Genomic DNA, 21,043 nt, shown 5'->3' on the forward strand with positions numbered 1-21,043 from the left:
GATTACCTAAAAGGATTTATTTTGGAGTGTGTGAATCAAATGAATATATTTTTATTAGATAAAGTCCTGGTATATTATTATAAGAGGAAATGATTAACTTTTAGTTCCATTTTTTATCATCTTACAAGAACATGATTTAATCAACCAGCTTGATAGCTTCAGTATTATTACTTAGATGGAAATGTGTTTTTATGTATGTGTGCTAAGCGATCAGAACTGGTGTGTCTGTAGCTGTATAATCTAAATTTACTCCTTTTAGCAGTAAATTTGCTGTGGGAAAAATCTGAAGGTCTACTGGGATTGGGGTTGGTGAGGAATTCATTTGCTTTTTATTTTAGAGTTGATGTTTCATTTATATATCTCTGGGAGAAGAATGAGAGCAAAAGCATTAAAAAGTCTAGTAGGTAAGCTTGAAGGGGTATGTCTTCTTACTACACTAGTGGCTGAGTTCTCAGTATAAAGGTGGCTGCCATTCTTGGGAAGTCATCTAATGAATTCATATACTTTTCTGTACTTCATTTAGTAAGTTATTGCTCATAATTTAAGCTAGTAAATGAATGGTTGCCGATAAAGCAAATATAGAAAGCACATAAAAGATAAAAGCAATCATTTATTTCTATTCAATCAAAAGACATATTTTCTTCCAAAATTTGATAAAACTGTGTTGTGTCATCATTTGCTATTGAAAGAAGTAATGACAGTGAGTTGTTTGTCTTTATAATCTTGTGGTAAAGCTATCAAAAATAGGATTGGATATGGCCAGGCTACCCATATCTAGTTTTAGGTAGCTACTTCTCAAAGAATTGCAAAGGAGAACTCTGATAAGTAGTGTGTATATACCACGGAGGAAATTGCTTAAGAGTGTAATCTAATCTGATATACTACTCACTGATAGCAAAGAATTAAGCAGAATTAGAGTATTTGTCCCTCTACTATGCCTAGGTGAATGAGGATTCTGCCAGCTGCGAAGGGAGACTGAGTCTGCTAGAGAGTGGAAGGTTCTAAATCCTTCTCACTACATCTTCAGTGCAGGAAGGAAGAAGCAGGAGACAGCCTGCTTCACTTCAATCTACATGACATTTTGAGGCAATGACCCTGCTTATTAGTCAACACACCCTGTTGGCATTCTCTGCCCTAAAGAGTCCTTATTAGCAGATTATCATTTGGAGATTTTTCTCTGCATTACATCCTATTCATTTTATAATTTAAAACATTCCATTGTTTTGAGAGAGTTCACTAAATTAAGTGAAAGGGTTCACATTCAATTGGTAGAACTTGTATTTTAGAGTAGAATGGTATATCTCAGCAGACATAATTTCCTAAGTAAAGGCAGGCCTAAATTCCAGGGCTTTGAAAAAAAATTGTTCTAATGTAGTAGGAATAGTTCTCACCCTACCCTCACACCCCAAATTCAGCAGATTAGAAAATAATCTCTGAAATTTGTAGGAAGAGAATAAAGTTCCTATTAACATTCATGTGTAGGAACTTTATTCTCTTCCTACAAATTTCAGAGATTATTTTCTAATCTGCTGAATTTGGGGAAGAGAATAAAGTTCCTATTAACATTCATGTGTAGGTTTTTGTGTATACATAATATTTCAACTAATTTGGGTAAATACCAAGGAACACGATTGCTGGATCATGTGGTAAGACTTTAGTTTTGTAAGAAACCTCCAAACTGTCTTCCAAGGTGGCTGTACCATTTTGCACTCCCAGCAGTGAGTGAGAGTTCCTGTAGCAAGTCATCCTTGCCAGAATTTGGTGGTGTCAGTGTTTTGAATGTTAGTTATCTTAGTAAGTGTGTCGCAGTATCTTGTTTTAATTTGCAATTCCATAGTGATGTAAGATGTTGAGCATCTTATGTGTTTATTTGAATCTGCATAATGTCTGTCGTGTGATCGCTTTTCAGATCTTTTGCCCACTTTTTTAATTGGGTGGTTTTCTTAATTGAATATTAGGAAGGGGATATTAGAAGATTTAGTTTGGTTCTTAAGCCATGATGATCTGAGAATAAATGAGTAATTTTATATTGTGTATATTTTTTGAAGGAAATAAGATTCTAGAAATACAAAAGGGAATACAGTGAACAGTGTCCCTTCCGTCCTGTACTTCAACCACTTAGATTCCCTTCTCAGGTAACCATGTCATCAGTTTCTAATGTAAACTTTCAGTGATATTAACTATAGATTAACAAATATAATATTTTCATTTCTTTTTAAAATATAAATGAGCATACTATACATACTGTCCTGTACCTTTTTTCCATTTACTACATCCTAAAGATCATTTTCCATCAGTATATAAAATCCTTTTTCATTTTTTTAAAAATGATTGTACAGTATGTGTGTATGCAGTGGAACCTGTCCCTTACTAATGAACATATAAATTGTTTCCAATCTTTTGCTATTATAATGCTGAAATGAATTACCTTGTATAAATTTATGTCATTTTGTACATCCGTAAATTTTCTCTGTAGGGATAAGTGGTCAGAGTATGTGCACTTGTAATTTATATCTAGAATTAAATTTATATATATTTTTTCTTAGTTTGCACCAGCAATGCAAGTGCCCATTTCCCCATAGCTTCACTAACCCTGTATTAGCAATCAATTCCTTGCCAATCTGACAAGATTAAAAAAACAAACAGTGGTATTCTCTTACGAGGTAAGATTTCTTCACATTTGGAGCTCTTGGATTTCCTTTTCTGAGAATTCACTTCATATCCTTTCCCATTTTTCTTTTCTCTTATAATCTCCATCTACTTATCATCCTCATTAATTTTAAAGCAAATCCAAGATATTTACCTGTGTATATTTCAGTATACATCTCTCTTAAAAAAGGATTTTTTTAAAAAAATCATAATTCCTAAAAACACTAATATTTTTATCACCAGATATCTGAAATGTCATTTTTAAAAAATATTTCAGGATCTAAACAATAGTCCACACATTGCAGTTAGTGACTGTACCTTTTCCCCTCTGCATTATTTTTTTAAATATAAATTTCAAACATACATAAAAGTTCAATTATCAACATGGCTATACCTCCCACCTTGATTCTACAAGTCGCATTTTGCCATATTTTCTTTATCGTTACCTGTGCATCCATCAATCTTTTTTCCTATTTTTATTTTTATGGGTGTCAAAGAAAGTTGTAAATGTTTATACTTGTAAGCTTTTTGGCATACATATTGTTAATGAATTTTTTCTTGTAAAATTTACAGTGAACAAATGTTAAATGTACCATTTGATGAGTTTGATTTACAACTTGTAACCCAAACCCCTGGAAAACAATGGAATGTTTCCATCTCATTAGAAAGTTTGTTTACTCAGTCAATTCCTACACCTCTCCTATCCCTTCTCCCTGTTAGAATTTTGTTTTCGCCATAGATTAGTTTGGCCTATTCTAGAACTTCATTTAACTGGAATCATACAGTATGTATTCTTCTGTAAATTTCTTTAACTCAGCAAGTCTTGATATTCATCTATGTGTTTCAGCCCTTTGTTTCTTTTCATTGCCGAGTAGGATTCCATTCTTTGGATTTTCCACAGTTTATTTAACCTTTCCCTTGTTAGAACAACTGAAGGATAATGGGCTGTTTCCAGTGTTTGGCTATTATGAATAAAGTTGCTATGAACCTCTTGCCTTTTTGTGGAACTGTGTTTTAATTTCTTTGGGGTAACTATTTAGAGCAATATCCTGAGTTGTAAGAGGGATGTATTTTAAATTTTGCTAGAAATTGACATACCTTTTCCAAAGTGGTCTTCCTGCTTCACACACCCACTTTACTATATGAGAGTTCCAGGTCTACATCCTCACCATTTGGTGTTGTCATCCTATAATTTTAGCCATACTGTGTGCCAACCCATATATGCATACATGTCTAATTACTTTCTGTATCCTTCTGGAAAGCATGATTTTTAAATATGGTAAAATGTACATAACGACCATTTTCAAGTGTACATTTACACTTAGGTTGTGCAGACACTACCACCATCCATCAGAACTTTTTCATCTTCCCCAGTTGAAACTCTGTACCCATTCCACACCCCCCTATATTTGTCCTTCTGACTGGCTTATTTCACTTACGTCCTCAAGTTTTATCCGTGTAGTATATATCAGAATTTCCTTTTTTAAGGTTGAACATTGTATGGATTGCTATGTTTGGTTTATCCCTTCATTGCTCAGTGAGCACTTGGGTTGCTTCACTTATGGCTGTTATGAATAATGCTGTTGTGAACATGGGTGTATAAATAATCTGTTCAAGTCCCTGCTTCCACTTCTTTTGGGTATATACCCAGAAGGGGAATTGCTGTTATGTGGTAATTTTATGTTTAAATTCTTTAGGAACTAAAGAATGAATTTTAAGAAGGCTGTGTCTTTCTGCAAAAAAAAAAAAAAAAACAGGATTTTTTGAGAGAGATTACATTGACATCTGACATCTTAATATCAGGTATTCCTGTTCATGAACAGTGTCTTTCCATTTATTGGTATCTTTACTTTCTTTAAACAATGTTTTGTAGTTTTCAGTGTACAAATTTTTTGCCTCTTAGATCGAGTTTATTCCTAAATGTTATTCTTGTTGATGCTATTGTAAATGATGGAAAGCACAATTTTTAAGGAAGATAAGCCTAACATCAGGTCAAGGTGTTTGTGACTTGGTCCCCTTGCTTTTGTGGGTGGCTACACTAATAATAATAAAAAAAGGCTAAATAGCTTACATGTGATTCAAACTGAAAACTCAAGTGGCTAATTACTTATTCTACCTTAACAGTCCATGTACAGACTGCCTCTTTTCAACTTAATTCAAAACTAATTATAAAATAACTTTTGCTAATTTAGGGCAATTCCTGAATTCCCCAGATTATCTGTAGCACCTAGAACACTGCTTACACATATAGGTAGCCAAAAATAAGGATAATGAAGAATCACAAATATATTTTAAAGGGAAAAAAAGACAACAAACCAGGCTAGAATTGTGTTTTATTTTTCCTTAAAATTCAGCTTCACCAAGTAAAAGACCAGACTTAAGAAATAACTCTCTTGGGCTGTAACCCTTTTCAGGAGACAGAATTTATCAAATACCACGGTTCCAGGATGTTTCCACCTCAGAATTCTAAACCAGTTACAGAATTATATCTTAGGTCTTAATTCAAATCAATCTAGACACACGTAACATAATCAGAATAGCATATACCATTTCTTTCCTTCCTCTGCTGAAATGCACTTCCCTCTTTTCCTCCATAGGGCTTATTACTAAAAGATGTTTGTGTCTCACACTTTCCATGAAACTACCAGTTCTAATTCTTGGCTCAATGTAAGGGATCCCTTATTCAAGAAAGAATTTAAAAGTATTCTGAGCTAACTGTTCTCAGCCATGGACAAATTAAACTTGTTTTACTTTACACCTGACTTAGCTTTGCTTTCAGTGCTTATCTGTAAAAGTCAACACCTATCTTTAAAACTAGCAATTTCCATTATGACTTGGAGAGGGAGGGAAGGAGGGATTGGGGAAGGGAGTTGTTTTGTAGTAGACTTTGAAGGAGATGTTTACTTTTGAAGTCTTTAAATGGAAAAATAGCAAATGTTCCTCCTTATTCTGATAATGAAAACACTAGCAAGCCAAGAAAATTCTGGTCCTGAAACTCTAATATATTATAATAATGTTTTAAGTACATTCAGAATTTATATTACTCTAATTTCTTTTCCCTGAGTCTGGGTTCACAGTTTGATGGAGATACTTTAAAGAGGTAGTTACTGGGGGTGAAAAGGAAACAATGTTCACATCTAGTAGCACCTGGGAAAATATCTAACATCTGTCATTTTGATCTCAGTTAACATTTATCTTTCCCCCTTGAATATGCAACTGTAATAAAGATGATTATTTGCCTTTTTATTCTTATCTAAGGACCCTCTCTCCTATTACATCTATCCCAGTATTATCATTATTCATAAAAGTGAGCAGTTATTCCAAAGACATGTTATAAAATAAACCCTTCAAAGTGGGGTTGTGTAGATTTAGAAGAGAGAGGCTCAACTGAGTAACATTTATTCATTATAGTTCATGAGGGAAAATGTGCAAAATTTCCAGCACCCCCAACCATTGCCTTTTCTCCCTGGACCTGGTTTATTTAAATCATTCCTACTGACTCAAGTTGATGTTAAGGTCTGGGCTCTAGAGACTAACACAGGGAGAGGTACTTTGCTCCAGGTCTTGCCCTCCAGTCTTACGATGGGCTGTTGGAATACTGTTTTATTAGATGCTCGTGACAGGGATTGCAAACTCGCTCAGGCTCGATACTTGAAGGAAGAGGCAGTTCGTTTGTTGAACAGGCATCACAGAAGGTTCCTCTGCAGTTCTTACAAACATTCTACAAGGAGAAGTGGAGGTTAGGTAGGAATAGAAGGAAGAGCAAGGCATAAGGATGCATGGGATGTAAAAGGCTGAATATGATAAACGCTCAGTACCTAATCAAGTATTGACTGAATGTATTTGACTAAACACAATCTGTCTACATAGGAGCTTACAGTCTAGTTCTTAGATCCAAATGAAGAGAAGCAGTGATATGGAATTAATAAGTACAGATAACACACATATTCTTTAGAACATACACTCTCACTCACTATAGTCAGTTAGGTAGGCAAATTCTAAAATTAGTTTGCAAGTACCTAAGCATACTCCAAGTAAGGCAGGCGATGACCTAGTAGTGAATTGGGTAGCCAGCCTAAGATTAAAAAATTTGCTGAGCATGAACTGAAAGTTAATTCCTAAGACACTGCTGTGCTTAATGCTTTTCTGTGATGCTCTACAAGTACGTCTTTGGAATACCAGTACACCAGAACGGCTTCCTACATCCTGTGTTTAGGGGAATTAGTCTCTTTATTAAGCATTTTGAATCTTTAAAGGCCAAGCAGTAGAACATCAAGCTGGTCTTTAATACACTATCACTGTTAAGACTGTGGTAGGGTGGTGCACACATAGTTAGTTCCAAGATTCCCCTACAAAGGCTGTGAAGAGTAATATCACCTCCAAATAATCTCCCAAACAATTCGTCTTCCTGAGGGTGCAGTGGAGACAGGGGGTTACTTATAGCCAAAAGCCAGGGAAGAATTTTCCTCTGATCTACTGAGTTACTTTGCATGGCTTAGAAAAGCCAAAATTAGATTCGCTGTTTCTTCTATTTTGGAACATATTTCTATAATCACAACTTCCAGTTCTATGAAGGCAGTTAATCGTTATCTGATTCTGCTGATTTAAGACTAGGCCATGTTATAATTTTGCTTATTAAAATTCATCATGATCATAAATGGTGGTCGGCGGGTTATAAACCAGAATTTGTGCATGTTTCCTTCTCTCTTCCAAGCACTTGTTTCTTACACTCCTTTGCCCAAGAGATTTCTCTACTGTGAGCTGGGCACCGTATTAGATGCTGGGGGGGTACTACTGTGAGCAAAGCAGAGATGAGGCCCCACAGACATCCTTTTTCAGTGCTTCCTTCACTCTGCCTACTCTGGGATAACAAACTGGGAAGGTGGTTAGGCAGAGTCCCTTGAGAATCTGAAACAAGTGGTTTATTGGAGAGAGCTCATCTCTCTCTCAGAGGCTGTTTCCCCAAATAATTCAAACTATTCCCCTTCCCCAAACCTATCTTATCTGTTCGAAGGAGGATGGAGGACTGGAAAGAGTGCAGAGTTTGGAGCCAAAGTCAGGTTGCACCTGGGCTCTACCTCTTATGGCTTGAGTAACTTTGGGAAATATACTTAATATCTCTGAGCCCAAGGTTCTTCACCTATAAAGTGATGGCACAAAGGACATAAACCTCCCAAGAACAGGACTTGGTCTATCTACACTTTGTTCATTACTCTTTCTCTTGCACATGGAATAGCACATTCCACATAGTAGGCACTCAACAAACATTTATAAACTTGTTTGTTTTAAACTATTTTAGTTGTTTATATTTAACAGATTTACTAACATGATTTACTATGACTGAAATAGGTACACGATAAATGCTTGCTCCTTTGGCTTTGGTCCCCATTTTCTCCACTCTACACAGCAAAGTCCTGATTATTAGAAGGGACCAGTGGTGGGTGAAGAGCCTGTTCATTTCTCACCACCGTTACCTTTGTTAGGCTGCCATCCTGCTGGCATAGCTGACACATCTGTGACTTTGCAGAGAGCAGCGGTTGATCCTAAACCACATAGCAAGCTAGTTAGTTAGTTTCCCTTAGTGCCAAAATATTACTTGCAGAATATGCATTTTTTTTAGTTATAAAATTAACATAACCACACTACAGACTATACGAAAACTAAAGAAACAAATCACATACAGTCCCGCCACCTTAATACAACTCTGATAATACTATCATCAGCCTTGGAGCTCTTTTAATTCTCATAATAAAGTAATGTGATTTTATTTATAGAAATATATAAATGTAAAACAAAAAGTTAAAAAAAAAAAGCCCCATCTGTCTTGTCTTGCTCTACCATGGAGAATGGAAAGCTTAATTTTATATCCTAATAGATAAATCACGTGGGACTCAGACATAGTTGCATTTATCATCTTTCTCATGTGGTTGTCATATACTATTTATCTGCAAAGTATTTTACAACCATTTGTTTTCATATTTCTAAATAATCAAGAAGTATTTTTTCTCTCCATTTTACATAAGGAAAACTAAGGGGAAGGTAGGTATGGTGAGCTCTCTTAGGTCTCGTAGTATATCAAAGAGAATTTTATATAAGAAATGAGAACTATTGTTTACTTAGTAAATTTCTCAAAGCTGTGCTACTCCCTGTGAGAGTTTCAGGCAAATGCATGTTTTTTAGGACATTGTTAAAAGGACAGGACACAGAAGCCTGTTTGCATGCATCTACTGCCCACTCTGCCTTGTTCATAGCCAGGCATGGTACAGCCAACTATATAATTTATACAACATGCTTTAGAAAAGCAGACTCAGTTACCTGTTCATCCACAGGGTGAGACTGCAGCCTAGAATGAAAAATTAAAAACAGCAACTTATTACATTTCCATTTGTATCATTTCAAAAGCACACAAAAAAGCAATACCATGGTTCTTTTATGATTTGGGGACCAATATAATCATTAATATTGAATTTTAAAGTGAGGAAATTTTGGTTGTTAAAGCTATTACTAGAATCTGATCCTATGGTTCCTATTTAAAAATTGATTGAGTTATACTTTGTTTCTTTTTTACTATCAAGAAAATAGCATTTATTTTTTCAAACCTGTAAAATCCCAATGGCCAATGCCACACATTTTAATAGCTTTATTTCTGATATTACAGAAATCTATTATGTCATGTATTAGTCCCTCCCCCCTCAATATTATTAAAATGTAAACTTTAGCAAATTAATCAACGAAAACCTAATGAATGAGATGGTCACATGAAGACCCATTCCGGTTGAAATATTTCTTCATGAGACTCAGCTGAGCTAACCCTCATTTTCCCAACTTGAAACAGAACTTAAGAGGAAAGAAGAGCTACTTTCAGTTCTAGGGAAAATGTACCACAGATCTACAGTGGTTGCAATTCGCTTTGGTTGAGTGGCAGTTTGTCCACCACTGTGACCAGGTTTTCAGAGGTTCCTTAGACCACAATCCCAGGAAGACTGAGTCTGTTTTACTACTGGTTCAGGCCAGCACAAGTCCTGGAAGTAACTATTATATAGTGCAGAGACATGAGACTTAAAAAGGGAAGACAGGATAAGTAGAGGCAACATGGATGTGCCACCTAGCCTCTCTACACTTTTCAAGTTTTCTCATTTGTAAAGTAAGAATAGATGATTAAATTTTTCTAAGGAGAATTAAATTTGTAAGGAGATAATGAATGTGAAACACACGTTCAAGCTGAAGAAAACACTACAGTTACAAGGTTGTATTGTCTTAGATTTCCAAGGCCTAAATCAGAATCTGAATTTTAAGACACTCCTGATAGTGACTTGATTTTAGTCTGGAATGTGGCTGACTCTGAAATGTACTTTCAGGTCCTGGTTAATTTTACGGCCTTTCTAGTTTCCTTCCATGGCCCATGCGGACCTGATGTGTTAGATGGACTGTAGTTTAAGGTTGGTCCTGGATTGGACCATGCTCTTTGGGAAAAAATTTAAAGGCTTTAGAATCATTCTCATCTTGGAAGTGAGGATGGGTTGGTTTAGACTAAGTATTTGCATAATCAGCCTACTGCTGCACTGTGTAAACTATATTTTCCAGCAGCTACTTTTGCTGCAGATGATACACAACCTCATTCTTAAGGCATCAAAGCCTGGACAGGAACAGACTCCAAAAAATACACTGTACAGTTCCCTTAAAACCCCTCTAAGATATCTTTCCTTGTTACCAACCTTATTTTTTTTTTTTGGTTGTTATAATAGACAGTATTTTTAGAGCAGTTTTAGGTTCATAGAAAATTGAGCAGAATGTACAGATTTACCATATATTCTACTCACCCTCCTCCCCTCCCCCAATATCAACATTCTGCACTAGAGTGGTACACGATGTTACAACCGATGAACCTACATTGACACATTATGATTACTCAAAGTCCATAGTTAACCCTGGAGTTCACTTTTGGTTTGCACATTCTATGGGTTTGGACAAATGTGTACCTATCACTATAGTATTATACAGAGTATTTTCACTGTCTTTAAAAAACCTCTGTTCTGCTTATTCATTCATCCATACCCCTGGCAACCACTGTGTTTCCATGATTTTGCCTTTTCCAGAATGTCAAGTAGTTGGACCTATTCTGTTTTTGCAGTGGTACTATGTAATATTTTGTTATATACCTATATGCTAATATACATAGTTGTTAAACATCAATTTATTGGAAACACTCCTATGCTCTTCATAGTGAGCAAATCAGATGAAGAATTAAGAAAAAGGGATAAAGTCAAACTGTTTGAGACCCTGAAGAGAAGGGAAATAGGGCAATTAGAGGATTTGAAACACAGCTGCCTTAGCACACAGGTGGAAACAAGTTATACTCAAGTGCGTTAAGGACCTCAGAAGTGCTATGACTTGTGCTTCATTCCCCTGTGATACCAATCCAGCAAAGGTTAGAAATACTTTTAGGTGATAATTTGAGTTTTAGGATTAACCAGCTAAGAGGCCAGTTTGATCACCCTTCTTTTTTTCTAAAATGGACTAAATAGATTTAGTTTAATGTTACAATATTTACTTGGTTTATTATTTACTCACTTTCCTTTCAAAATGTCTTTCTAAAATATTAATATTACAAGTCAGTGTCCAGTCTTGTGTCATTGCCAATGTATAGTAAAAGCTCCCTCTTTCCCATCAACGCAAAATAACTTTATATCTTAGTTAATACTTTATTAACAAACACCTGTGGCTTTCTTCCAGGGGCTTTTTTAGTTTAACATTTTCCTCTTGAACTTTGTGCTTTCCATCCTGCCAAAAGAAAACAGCCCAATTTATTAATTATTCAGAAAGCTAAATAATGATGTTGTAGACATTTTTTTTTTTTTTTTTGTAATTGTGTTAGCTTCAGTATAAAGCTAAGTGGGTTTTTCGTTTTTTTTTTTTTTTAGGGAAGAAATTTAAGTTTCAAGATATTTTTCCTCAGTCTTTGCTCCAAGTAGTTTCTTAACAAATTATTCTGATATAGTTTGCAAGAAATCGTTTTCACAGTGGATATTTTCTTTAATTCTTGAGATTCAAATAAAATTCAAAATATATCTTTTTACTTGCAAAGTGGGCTCAAAGTATCAGTTACTTCTTAGAAGAAAAAGATATTACACATAAATATATATATAATTTAATATGTATATATATATATATATATATATATATATATATAAAATTAAAAATTCTCCCTCACCAGCTGAGTGCTGGAAAACTGACAGAACCAAGCATGGCCATATCCGGCAGACTGTGTAATCCACTGTACACTCAATCAAGCAGATGCCTCAATGCCTCGACTACTTCTACAGCTTATATAACTTGAGGAGTTTTCTAGTCTGAAATGCCAATGTAAAGTTCTAAACTGCATTTCTACCAATGCTCTTAAGCCCTGCTTAGGCAGCTTCTAGGAATAAATTCTTTCTGTGGCACACACATACTGCTGCCTGCCTTGAACTGCTGGCTATAAGCCTCCAAAAGTAGAATGCACATTCTTAGACCACTCAAGTATCGAGGAAGGGAGGTCAATACAGTATTAACCTTCTGGAAACCCTACTGCAAGGCAATTCAAGATTGAGAAACACAAGGCCTAAAAAAACAGGGTAAGATAGGCCAAGATTGTAGTAAATCTGTGTAAGCCCTTACAAGTACATTTTGTTTGCTAAACTAAAATAATAAAGACAGCATGCTACATAGAGAGTGGTAGTTTGTACACTAAATTAGCAATAACATATACTATATAATAAATTTCAATTTACCATTCTTTTCTACTCTCCAGAAAATTAACAGCTTACTCTCTAGAAATTTTAAATAAGAAACTTAAATTTACCCTGTTTTGTTATATATAAATGTACAAAGAAGGTATTTTTTTTTCCCTGTGTTTGTCTTTGAGAGAAAAAAAGTACTTCATACTTTTCTAATTTTATTATTTGAGGAGGCTGGGGCTCCTGTTTTCTAGGTTCTGGAGATGATCATATTCAATTTTAGCTCCTTCACTGCTACAGGTGCTGCAGGTCTCTTCCTAATTCTGTGCTGAAGAAACTTCTACTCTTGCTCTTTAAACCACTCTACTTTACTTTTCCTTCTCTAAGCCTAGTTCCCACTTTCTCTAATTTTCCCAAGAGAAGTACCTTGAGTGTGCTAAAACTGAAATCCTCATGATTTTGAAAAAGGTGTACAGAAGCAAATGCACATTTAAGACAATTCTGTTAAAAGAGAACTCAGGGCTAGGGTGGGATAACCATCCCATACTATTAAAAATATTAGCCAGCAAAAGAAGTCTAAGAAACACATATTTTTATTAAATATTGAAATAATCTTCAAAGGAATAATAGGGGCACTGGAAATCATGGTTATTAATCCCCTTTCCAAATGAAATCAAGTTAGAGCGTCCTAGAGGTAGACTCGGCATCAAGCCTTCATGTGTTCACTCCAGCTCTAGCCTGCCATGCACATACTGTAGGCCATAGCAACTAAGCATGTGTTCCATGAGAGGAAACTGTCTAGCCCAACAAGGTAGCCTCTAAATATTAAGTAAATGAACAAAGGAAAAACAATTGTTACCGTTTTGGGTTCTGGCTTCTGAAAACCCTTTCCTGGGGTGCTTCTGTTGTACTGTAACCTTCTTTCTCTTTCCTGTTTTAGTTCTAACTCAAACTGGTTCCTGGGATAGGTGGGAGAGGAAAAGGATGAACATTTGGATTTCTGTACCCATAGTCTCTAAAGAATACCAAATCCTCTTCTTAAAGTTCGATAACTAAATTTTAATACTTGATTAGTAGAAACTTACCACATATATATGGGCAGCCAGGTTTTAAAGTATTAAAATACACTATAATAAAACCAGTAGTATTAAAATACATACAAATTTAATCTTTCTTAGATTAAGAACGCACTTTTAGACCACAGAGAAGGGGCAGGGGGGAAGTAGATGGGGTAAAAGCGGTCAAATATTTGGTGATGGAAGGAAATCTAACTATGGGAGGTGAACACGCAATGCAATATATATATGTAACATACTATCGAATTGTACATATTGAAACATATTGGATTTTGTTGATCGATGTCACCCCAATAATTTTTAATAATAAAAAATGCACCTTAACATCTCCCAGTACCTGAGGGTCACCATTCTGAGTATCAGTGTTTAATATTGTCTTAATGAAAAGTTATAGGTAACTGAATGACAATTAATGGACAATATTTATAAATTTCAGCGAAATTTAGTATGAAAGCACTGATACTATAGTCTCATATTAATTAGCTGGTCTCTCTCTCTACATTTATGTGGTCAATTCCCAGTTACACCCCTAAACCACTTTACTAGTGTCCTTAGTAGCTATGTGTTTTTATATCCAACAACAAAGTTCTATTTGTTTGCAGTCAGTGGCTCCAGCACAGAATTGAATCTCATTTGAGAGATAATATGGAAGAATGGTTAAGGGCCTTGAGTCAGAGAGAGGTTTTTAGAGTGTTCCTACTTATTAGCTTAATTGTGTGAAGTTGGACAAATTTAACCCCTCTAAGCTTTAATGTCATCTGAAAATGGGGATAATAAGTTCACCTGCTAATATACTAATAGGGTTGAGGGTAAGATGTTAGGAGAAAATGCATGTGAAGTACTTAGTTAAGTAGCTGGGACACATTAAGAATTCAGGAAATAAGTTATTATTAGTGCTATGTTGGCTATTAATTCTCTTACGCCTTCATTATTTTATCTGAGGCCTTGGGTTCTAACTTCCTAATTCTTTGATCACAAAGGATGTTGACAAGATTTTGGGAATGTTAATGTACGTGAAGCTTTCTGAATTCTTTCTGAATTCCAGAGAAGGGACACTGTAAAGACAGAAAGGAGATGGCTGGATCATGAGCCCCCTTCTATTGCTGTCTAGCCTTGGAATTACCCATGACCACCCTGTTAGCGTGAGCCGCCCTTTTGTCACCGCTGCCTGGTGAGCTCCTCTACTTCCAGCTGCAGACTGTTGATCTTCTCTCCGAAGTCTTGCTTGAAGAGCCGGTTGTCCAACTCAGCAGACTGGCGGCCACGCTCAGCCTGGCGCAATCTGGATGTGAGCCACATGGACTTGTGATAAAAAACAAAAGCCATGGTGGGGAGGAAGACCAAGTTCACAACACAAAATAAAACAACCCAAGGAAGAACGCATGGAAAGACAGAGGAAACAACAAACTTTTTAGAACAAAGGGAAGACATTTTGGGGGGAAAAGATGGAGAAGAAACAAATTCTAAAGAAAAGCAAGATGAAGGTGAACCAGGCAGAGGAAAAGTGATTTTCCATTTTTTTTTTTATTCTAGTACTACAGTTTACAGCCATTAGATGATAAACAACAAAACATCACTTTTTAGAAATTCCATATCCAAAGCCAACCTCAAGCACACAGTTATTAAAGTTAAATCCACTTGTTTGTTTCCTTTCCTAATTAGTGTGGTACTTTATATTTCTGTTTTATACATTTAACTGGAACTTGCAGATGGGCAACTACATATATGTAATTAGGACATTTTCCTGGTCCTTCCCCTAAACCACGAATTGTATTAAATCATTAGACATTATACATCAACCCTTATCCAGGCTCTGGGTTATTATGTAAGGAAAAGCCTTTGTCAGTTTAGCTATCTCTTTCCTTTTCTATTCCTACCAAATGGTGTGTGACTAAGTGGACAAACAAATTCAGCACCAGGCCTGTAAAAGATTCCTGACCATATTCTCTGGAAGATCCTGATGAATGTTTTCTGCTACATGTCCTATAACTTTGCACCGAAAAAGAATGTTCTAAAAGGTGAAACATCTGGGACTCTATGTAATAGAATTTGGAAGCATGCTACGTGTAGTCTTTAAAATGTTTTATTTTGCTGTTTAAGCACTCCTTCCAAATGCTCACAGAAAAGGCAACTTGCCACAAAAGGTTGATGAAGATAACAAGAGGTGCAAAATTATAAGAACTCAAATAAGCTGAAGAGCACAGGATCTTCCATGAGGTTAGTCATGTGCTCTTTGACTTGATTTTGGTTCAAGTCTGCAAGGACCTATAAAAGCATAGGTGAAATCTATTGTACTCTTAATTCCTGTTTTTCCAAGAAGGTGGTAAAGAATTTCAAGAGCTGGAAGCAAAGGAGTTATCTCTGTCCCTGCCTAAGCAGCTGAAATGCTGCCAATCATACCAGAATGAGAAGAAAAAGAGAAAAAAAGTAAAAAAAAAATTGCCACAACTTTTTGAATGAAGGCTTATGGAAAGCCTGTCCCTCCAAATCAAAAGTCATTAAAGAAAAAAATCAAAGTATTATATGATTATTTACAATGTAAAGCCTAGAAAGGGTTATGCCTGTGGTCACTTGGAGAAAGAAGCCCTACAAGTTATTGTTGATATCTAGTGGGGATCTTTATTTTTAGACTAATAATAATAAAGAATATAAGTTTATAATTTACCTATTTCCTACTCTGAAATGGTTTCCTAATACTTAGATTGTTAGTTTCACAGAATCTTTAGCAACTCCCCATCAGAACAAAAAGTAACAGAAATTCTTAAGAAAATGTTTCCAGCAAGGAATGACAGGCAGGAAACCATTACTTGTGTCAATACCTTGTCGTTTTTACTCCGAAAGGAAAAGCAGGATAGATTCTTAAAATGTGTACTGTATTTTTTAATATAGGAGAGAAATGTTTCATTAAAATTGTTCTCTACGAACTACCTAAATAAGAAGTGAAATTGCAGGAAAATGGCAGAGGTAGAGATGACAAATATTAAGAGGGTTTTCCCAAGCTTCCACATTATTGTTTTATCATAAGTTACCTAATCACTAACTTTATCTCTATGTACTTTAAAGAAATGTAAGGATGCTGTTTCCCTCCCCACCCAAAGTTACTAAGGCAAAAAAGTTGCAAGCAATCTTGGTTATTGAGAATAGAACTGTAGTGAAATACTAAGTACTTATCCTGGCTTGGGGATTAAACCTATATAAAGAAAGTGAAAAAGGGTCACGGCCTAAGAGACACAGAACTACTTTAGAAGAGTCCAAGTCCATATGGTAGTCACCTCCGGTTCATCACATCTCAACGGCAATACAGGCACGCTGATACAGACAATACACCAGAATTGGATATCATCAGGGACTGGGTTGTAAAGGCATCGATAATATGTGTACAAAGCTTCAATTCCCTAGGCTTTTTCTTAATGGAGTATTTATTTATTGGTCAACTGAGAAGTAATTTTTCAAATTTTATTTGGCTTTTAATTAAGAACTTATACGAAATTTTCTAACTATGGAGAAAATAAAGAAGAAAAAACACAGCTTATATATCAAACTTTTTTAAAAGTCCAACAAATTCAATTTTTGGTGATATTTTATATAAATCGGAGCCTAAATGTAATAACTTTCTTTCTTTTACAATTAAGTTGTGATATCAGACTTGCGAGGTGACCAACTGCAAAATGCCTAATGATGTTTTGGGATCAGTTTATTTGCTGCACTATTTAAGGTCTTTGCCTGTTTCACCAAATCCTTTTCACTAAATTAAAAAAATAAAAATAAAAATTGAGTGGAAAGGAAATGAGAAAATGGATAAACAGGAAAGACAAAAACAGCAAGAGAATAAGTCAGCTTAATACTTGAAGAGATAAGTCGTTACTTTAGTTCTGTCTGCTTTAAATTCCAAGTTAAAAAAAAAAACACTGAAGAATAATTCAAAAAAACAGAACATTTCAAAAATACTATTTATTAACACTAAAATCAGTTTGTTGAATCATAAACATGTAACTGCTTATGATAAGCACTTAGATAACTTCCTTGATAAACCAATAAATAACTTTTTATTTAAAATCAGCCAAACCAAAATGTTAAAAAAAATAAAATTAATGTTCAAAAAATAAAATAAAATCAGCCAAACTAGATGTTTCAAGCTTATTTATTAATTTAAAAACAACTTCTGAATTAACATTAATATGCAGTGGCCATTGAGGACCCTCCCTGGTCAAGAATCATCTGGATAAAAGTCATCCATTCATCTATTCATTCATGTATCTACTAAATGAAAGGCTTGTACATTCAAGGCACTGTGAACTAACCTCAACGAGTGTACATTCTCATCAAAAGATACAAAGAACACATCAAGAACTATAAGGTAAGGCATAAAGTGAGATGTGCTATAAGCAATATGGACTGGTATGGATATAAGGCCATGGGAAATCCCAACAGAGTTAGATTGGCAGATTATTTTTAGCTGGGAAGTAGTTATCAAAGGAAGCTGTGGGTAGGTGTCATTTGAGCTCGAATGTAAAAAATGTATCTGAAGAACAAGAGGGTGGGAAGAGGAAGGACATTTTCAGTGGGTGGAACTATTAGGAAAGAAATGAATGGGAAAATGGGAAGTATGTCCAGGGTGCCTGAGCTTGAAGTCTCAGCCATTTCTCTTGGCAGCTGTGTCACCGAAAAGACAACAGTGGTTTCAGACTGAAAAAGAGGATGTATGTTGTGAGCTGTAGGTACTGGGGGGAAGTAGCTGGTCAGAGGATGAAAATGCAAGACTAGTCTCCAGAGGGAAGACAGAGCTAGACTGGAGACAGACAGATTTAAGAGCTGTGGGTGGGAGGTGACAGTAGAAGCTACAGAACTGTTCAGGAGAAAGTGGAGAGTAGAAGAAGATGGGAGAGAGGAGAGAAAGGGGTTAAAGTTAGTAAAAGGGCCCTCAGTATCTCGCATCGCCTTGCACTGCAGTATTCAAAGACATTAGTGATGAATAATAAAATAACAGTACCACAAACATATTTAAAAGTGGCTTTCACTCTTGTTACATATCCTCTCCCCTAACACATAACACCAAAACAGGATTAAGTGAGAGGGTTAGAGTTGTGCTATTCAAACAGTCATGAAAGGCTGACGTTTCTTAAAAAGGTCTTCAATGACATCTTAAAAGACATAAAATTATATTGGCTTTCTTTCTACCCACATGCCTGATGTTAAATTGGGAGAATTTCATATACTTTCACTTTGCCAAATGCATGGCACATTCTCTTCACTTCTAGCACTGAAGGACCAAAGCGTTTCACTAAAGAAACAGCACTTTACCTTTGTTCGAGTTGTTTAATGGTAGCAGCCATCTGATTAGTCTTTTCTTCTAAGCGACTGTTTAGTTCACTTTTCTGCTTTACTCCTAAGTCTGAACTCTGTTATGGAAAAGAATTATGGGTGATATATATGTAACACAAAATCCTGGTATAAATCACACATGCCTTTTGAACCTAATGGTAATTGGGAAATAGAGAAATAGAAATGTCTCTATATTTGTATATCAGTTAATTCCCAAGTGGAGAAAAACCAAAAAGCAATGTTTAAACTTAGTAGTATTATGTGCAGCTTGGTCACAAAAATCAACATCAGAAAGTTCATCAACTTATCATATTTCAGTATAAAAGCTAATGGGATGCAAAACTAACTCAGTTGGCAGGTTAGACGGGAGAGCAGAAATTATCTTATAGGCTAAAAAAGATCCCTTTCCCCATTACAATTTGAAAAGTGGCTATGGCTTTCCAGAACAGCAATATAGGATCCTGCAATGGTCTGATTCCTAAAGTGGTTTATTGGCAACTAGCCTCAAAATGAGATGTGACTCTTTCCTCTTGTATTTAAAGTGTGAGTCTAGAGAACAAGAGGGGCAGAAGGAAGCCTGGAATTTTACTGAGCCAGTGAGCCTATTCCCATTTCCCCTACCTGCAGCTTAAAGGCAAGTTCATGCTTGAGAGCCCTGAGATCATCCAGCTGCTGCCGCAGACACACCAGGGCATCCTGCTTCTCACAGACATCCTTCTCCAGCATCTTCATAGCCAATTCCATCTCCTGTCTAATGCTGATCTGAATCTCCAGCTCTTTTTCAACATCCTGCCCCCAAATACAAATAAACTGCTTACTTTCTTCATCTAAGCAGAAACCATAACATTCCACAGGAAAAGGTAGACTAAACTCTCAGATCTAAATTTCTGGCAAAATAACTATAAGCTATTATTGTATGCAGAAGCATTAACAATAAGAATAGTAATTAGGATAATTACAATAACACTTATTCAATATTTTGCAAATCTGAAAAACTTGGTCAGCCAAAGAGTGCTATATAATGTCTAAAATACACACATACTTAAGGTCCCTTCATTAGATATTAAGACAAAAAACTAATGACATGTCTTATTATAGAAATATATATAAAGTGTTATAGTAGTTAACATAAAATGAAGCGGTTGCAATTCTCTTCAATTTGGATACCGCTGACATATTCAGAGCCCAAAAAACCCAAAAGACACTTTGGATCCCCAGGGTAACATCTCAATTACTACAACTGGTTAATATGCCTAACAGAAGTTTTATATTCACTTAACATGAAAGCCCTTTTTGTTTCAACTATTGTTATTGCAACATTATTTGGATGATGAAAGATACAAAGACCTGAGGTTCTTCTGCATTCAGGCCATGCCCAGAGTACACCTAGGACCTCCTTTCTCTTATTGTGATACAAAGATGTGGAAAACTTTATGTAAGATTTTTATCACATGCTGCTGAACTGAGGCACTACACTGAACATAATTATTAGTATGATAGAAAATAAATCAGACTGCTTCTTAAAATGCTGACATGTATTATTTGTAAGACCTTTCCTGTTTTGAGATCTAATTCACAAACACATATAGAAAGAAAATGATAACTACTTTGAAGATGTTAAAATAATATTGTTTTCTCAGAAATCCTGAAATTCTGTTCCATACACTATTAGTTTGTGATAATTTTTAGTACACATCAGGTCATCCCTTATTATCATGCTTCTTCCTATTCTCAGAGACATTATTGGTGGGGGATCCTTTAGTTTGTTATACTATCTAAATTGTAGGAAGAGTTAATATACTAATACTAGGGGTGTATTATGTATACTGATACTTGGATAAAATCTATTATAGGAGCATTATTCCTTATTATGCATTCTAATATACATGCATTTTTTTAATTTAAAAAAATATCTTAAGACTAATACTGATGACACATTTTTCTATTTATGTATAAGAACAAGAATAAATTCAGAAATAACAGCTAAAATTAGAAGAGTACAATTCTACATTAATGATTCTTAGTTAGGAGAAGAGGAGATGCCACCTCCGAGGAATGAGGGGCGGGGGAGTTGCACCATTTAAAAAGGTTTCATACACCTAATATTTTTGTAATACAAACTATAAAAACACAAAAATAAAGATTTGACTTCGCACGATGAACACATGATGCAATATACAGATGATGTAGTACATATTTTATTAACCAATGTCACTCCAATAAATTTAATAAAACTTAAAAATCCTTGGCTGTTGAGAATGCTCAGAAAATGGACTCAGA

The 21,043-nt window shown here is 35.3% G+C and overlaps 1 protein-coding gene across 17 annotated transcripts in view; it reads right to left on the reverse strand.

The window, feature by feature from the left end:
* Positions 1–4,964: 4,964 nt before the first annotated feature.
* RUFY3 (RUN and FYVE domain containing 3) overlaps positions 4,965–21,043 on the reverse strand; it is a 65,313-nt gene continuing 49,234 nt past the window's right edge. For 3 of the 17 annotated variants that reach the window (XM_016132920.2, XM_016132922.2, XM_016132926.2), the window contains 8 exons: positions 19,385–19,552; positions 18,743–18,840; positions 14,604–14,723; positions 13,225–13,324; positions 11,366–11,430; positions 8,965–8,992; positions 8,124–8,192; positions 4,965–6,370 (listed from right to left, as the gene is read on the reverse strand). In XM_016132920.2, the coding sequence (XP_015988406.2) occupies positions 6,227–6,370; positions 8,124–8,192; positions 8,965–8,992; positions 11,366–11,430; positions 13,225–13,324; positions 14,604–14,723; positions 18,743–18,840; positions 19,385–19,552 (792 nt within the window). In that variant the 3' untranslated portion in view covers positions 4,965–6,226. The other 14 variants (XM_016132930.2, XM_016132933.2, XM_016132924.2 and 11 more) reach the window with 13 other exon arrangements.

Source organism: Rousettus aegyptiacus, unplaced genomic scaffold, assembly GCF_014176215.1.
Source record: "Rousettus aegyptiacus isolate mRouAeg1 unplaced genomic scaffold, mRouAeg1.p scaffold_m13_p_10, whole genome shotgun sequence".
In the NCBI taxonomy this organism is placed as follows: Eukaryota; Metazoa; Chordata; class Mammalia; order Chiroptera; family Pteropodidae; genus Rousettus; species Rousettus aegyptiacus.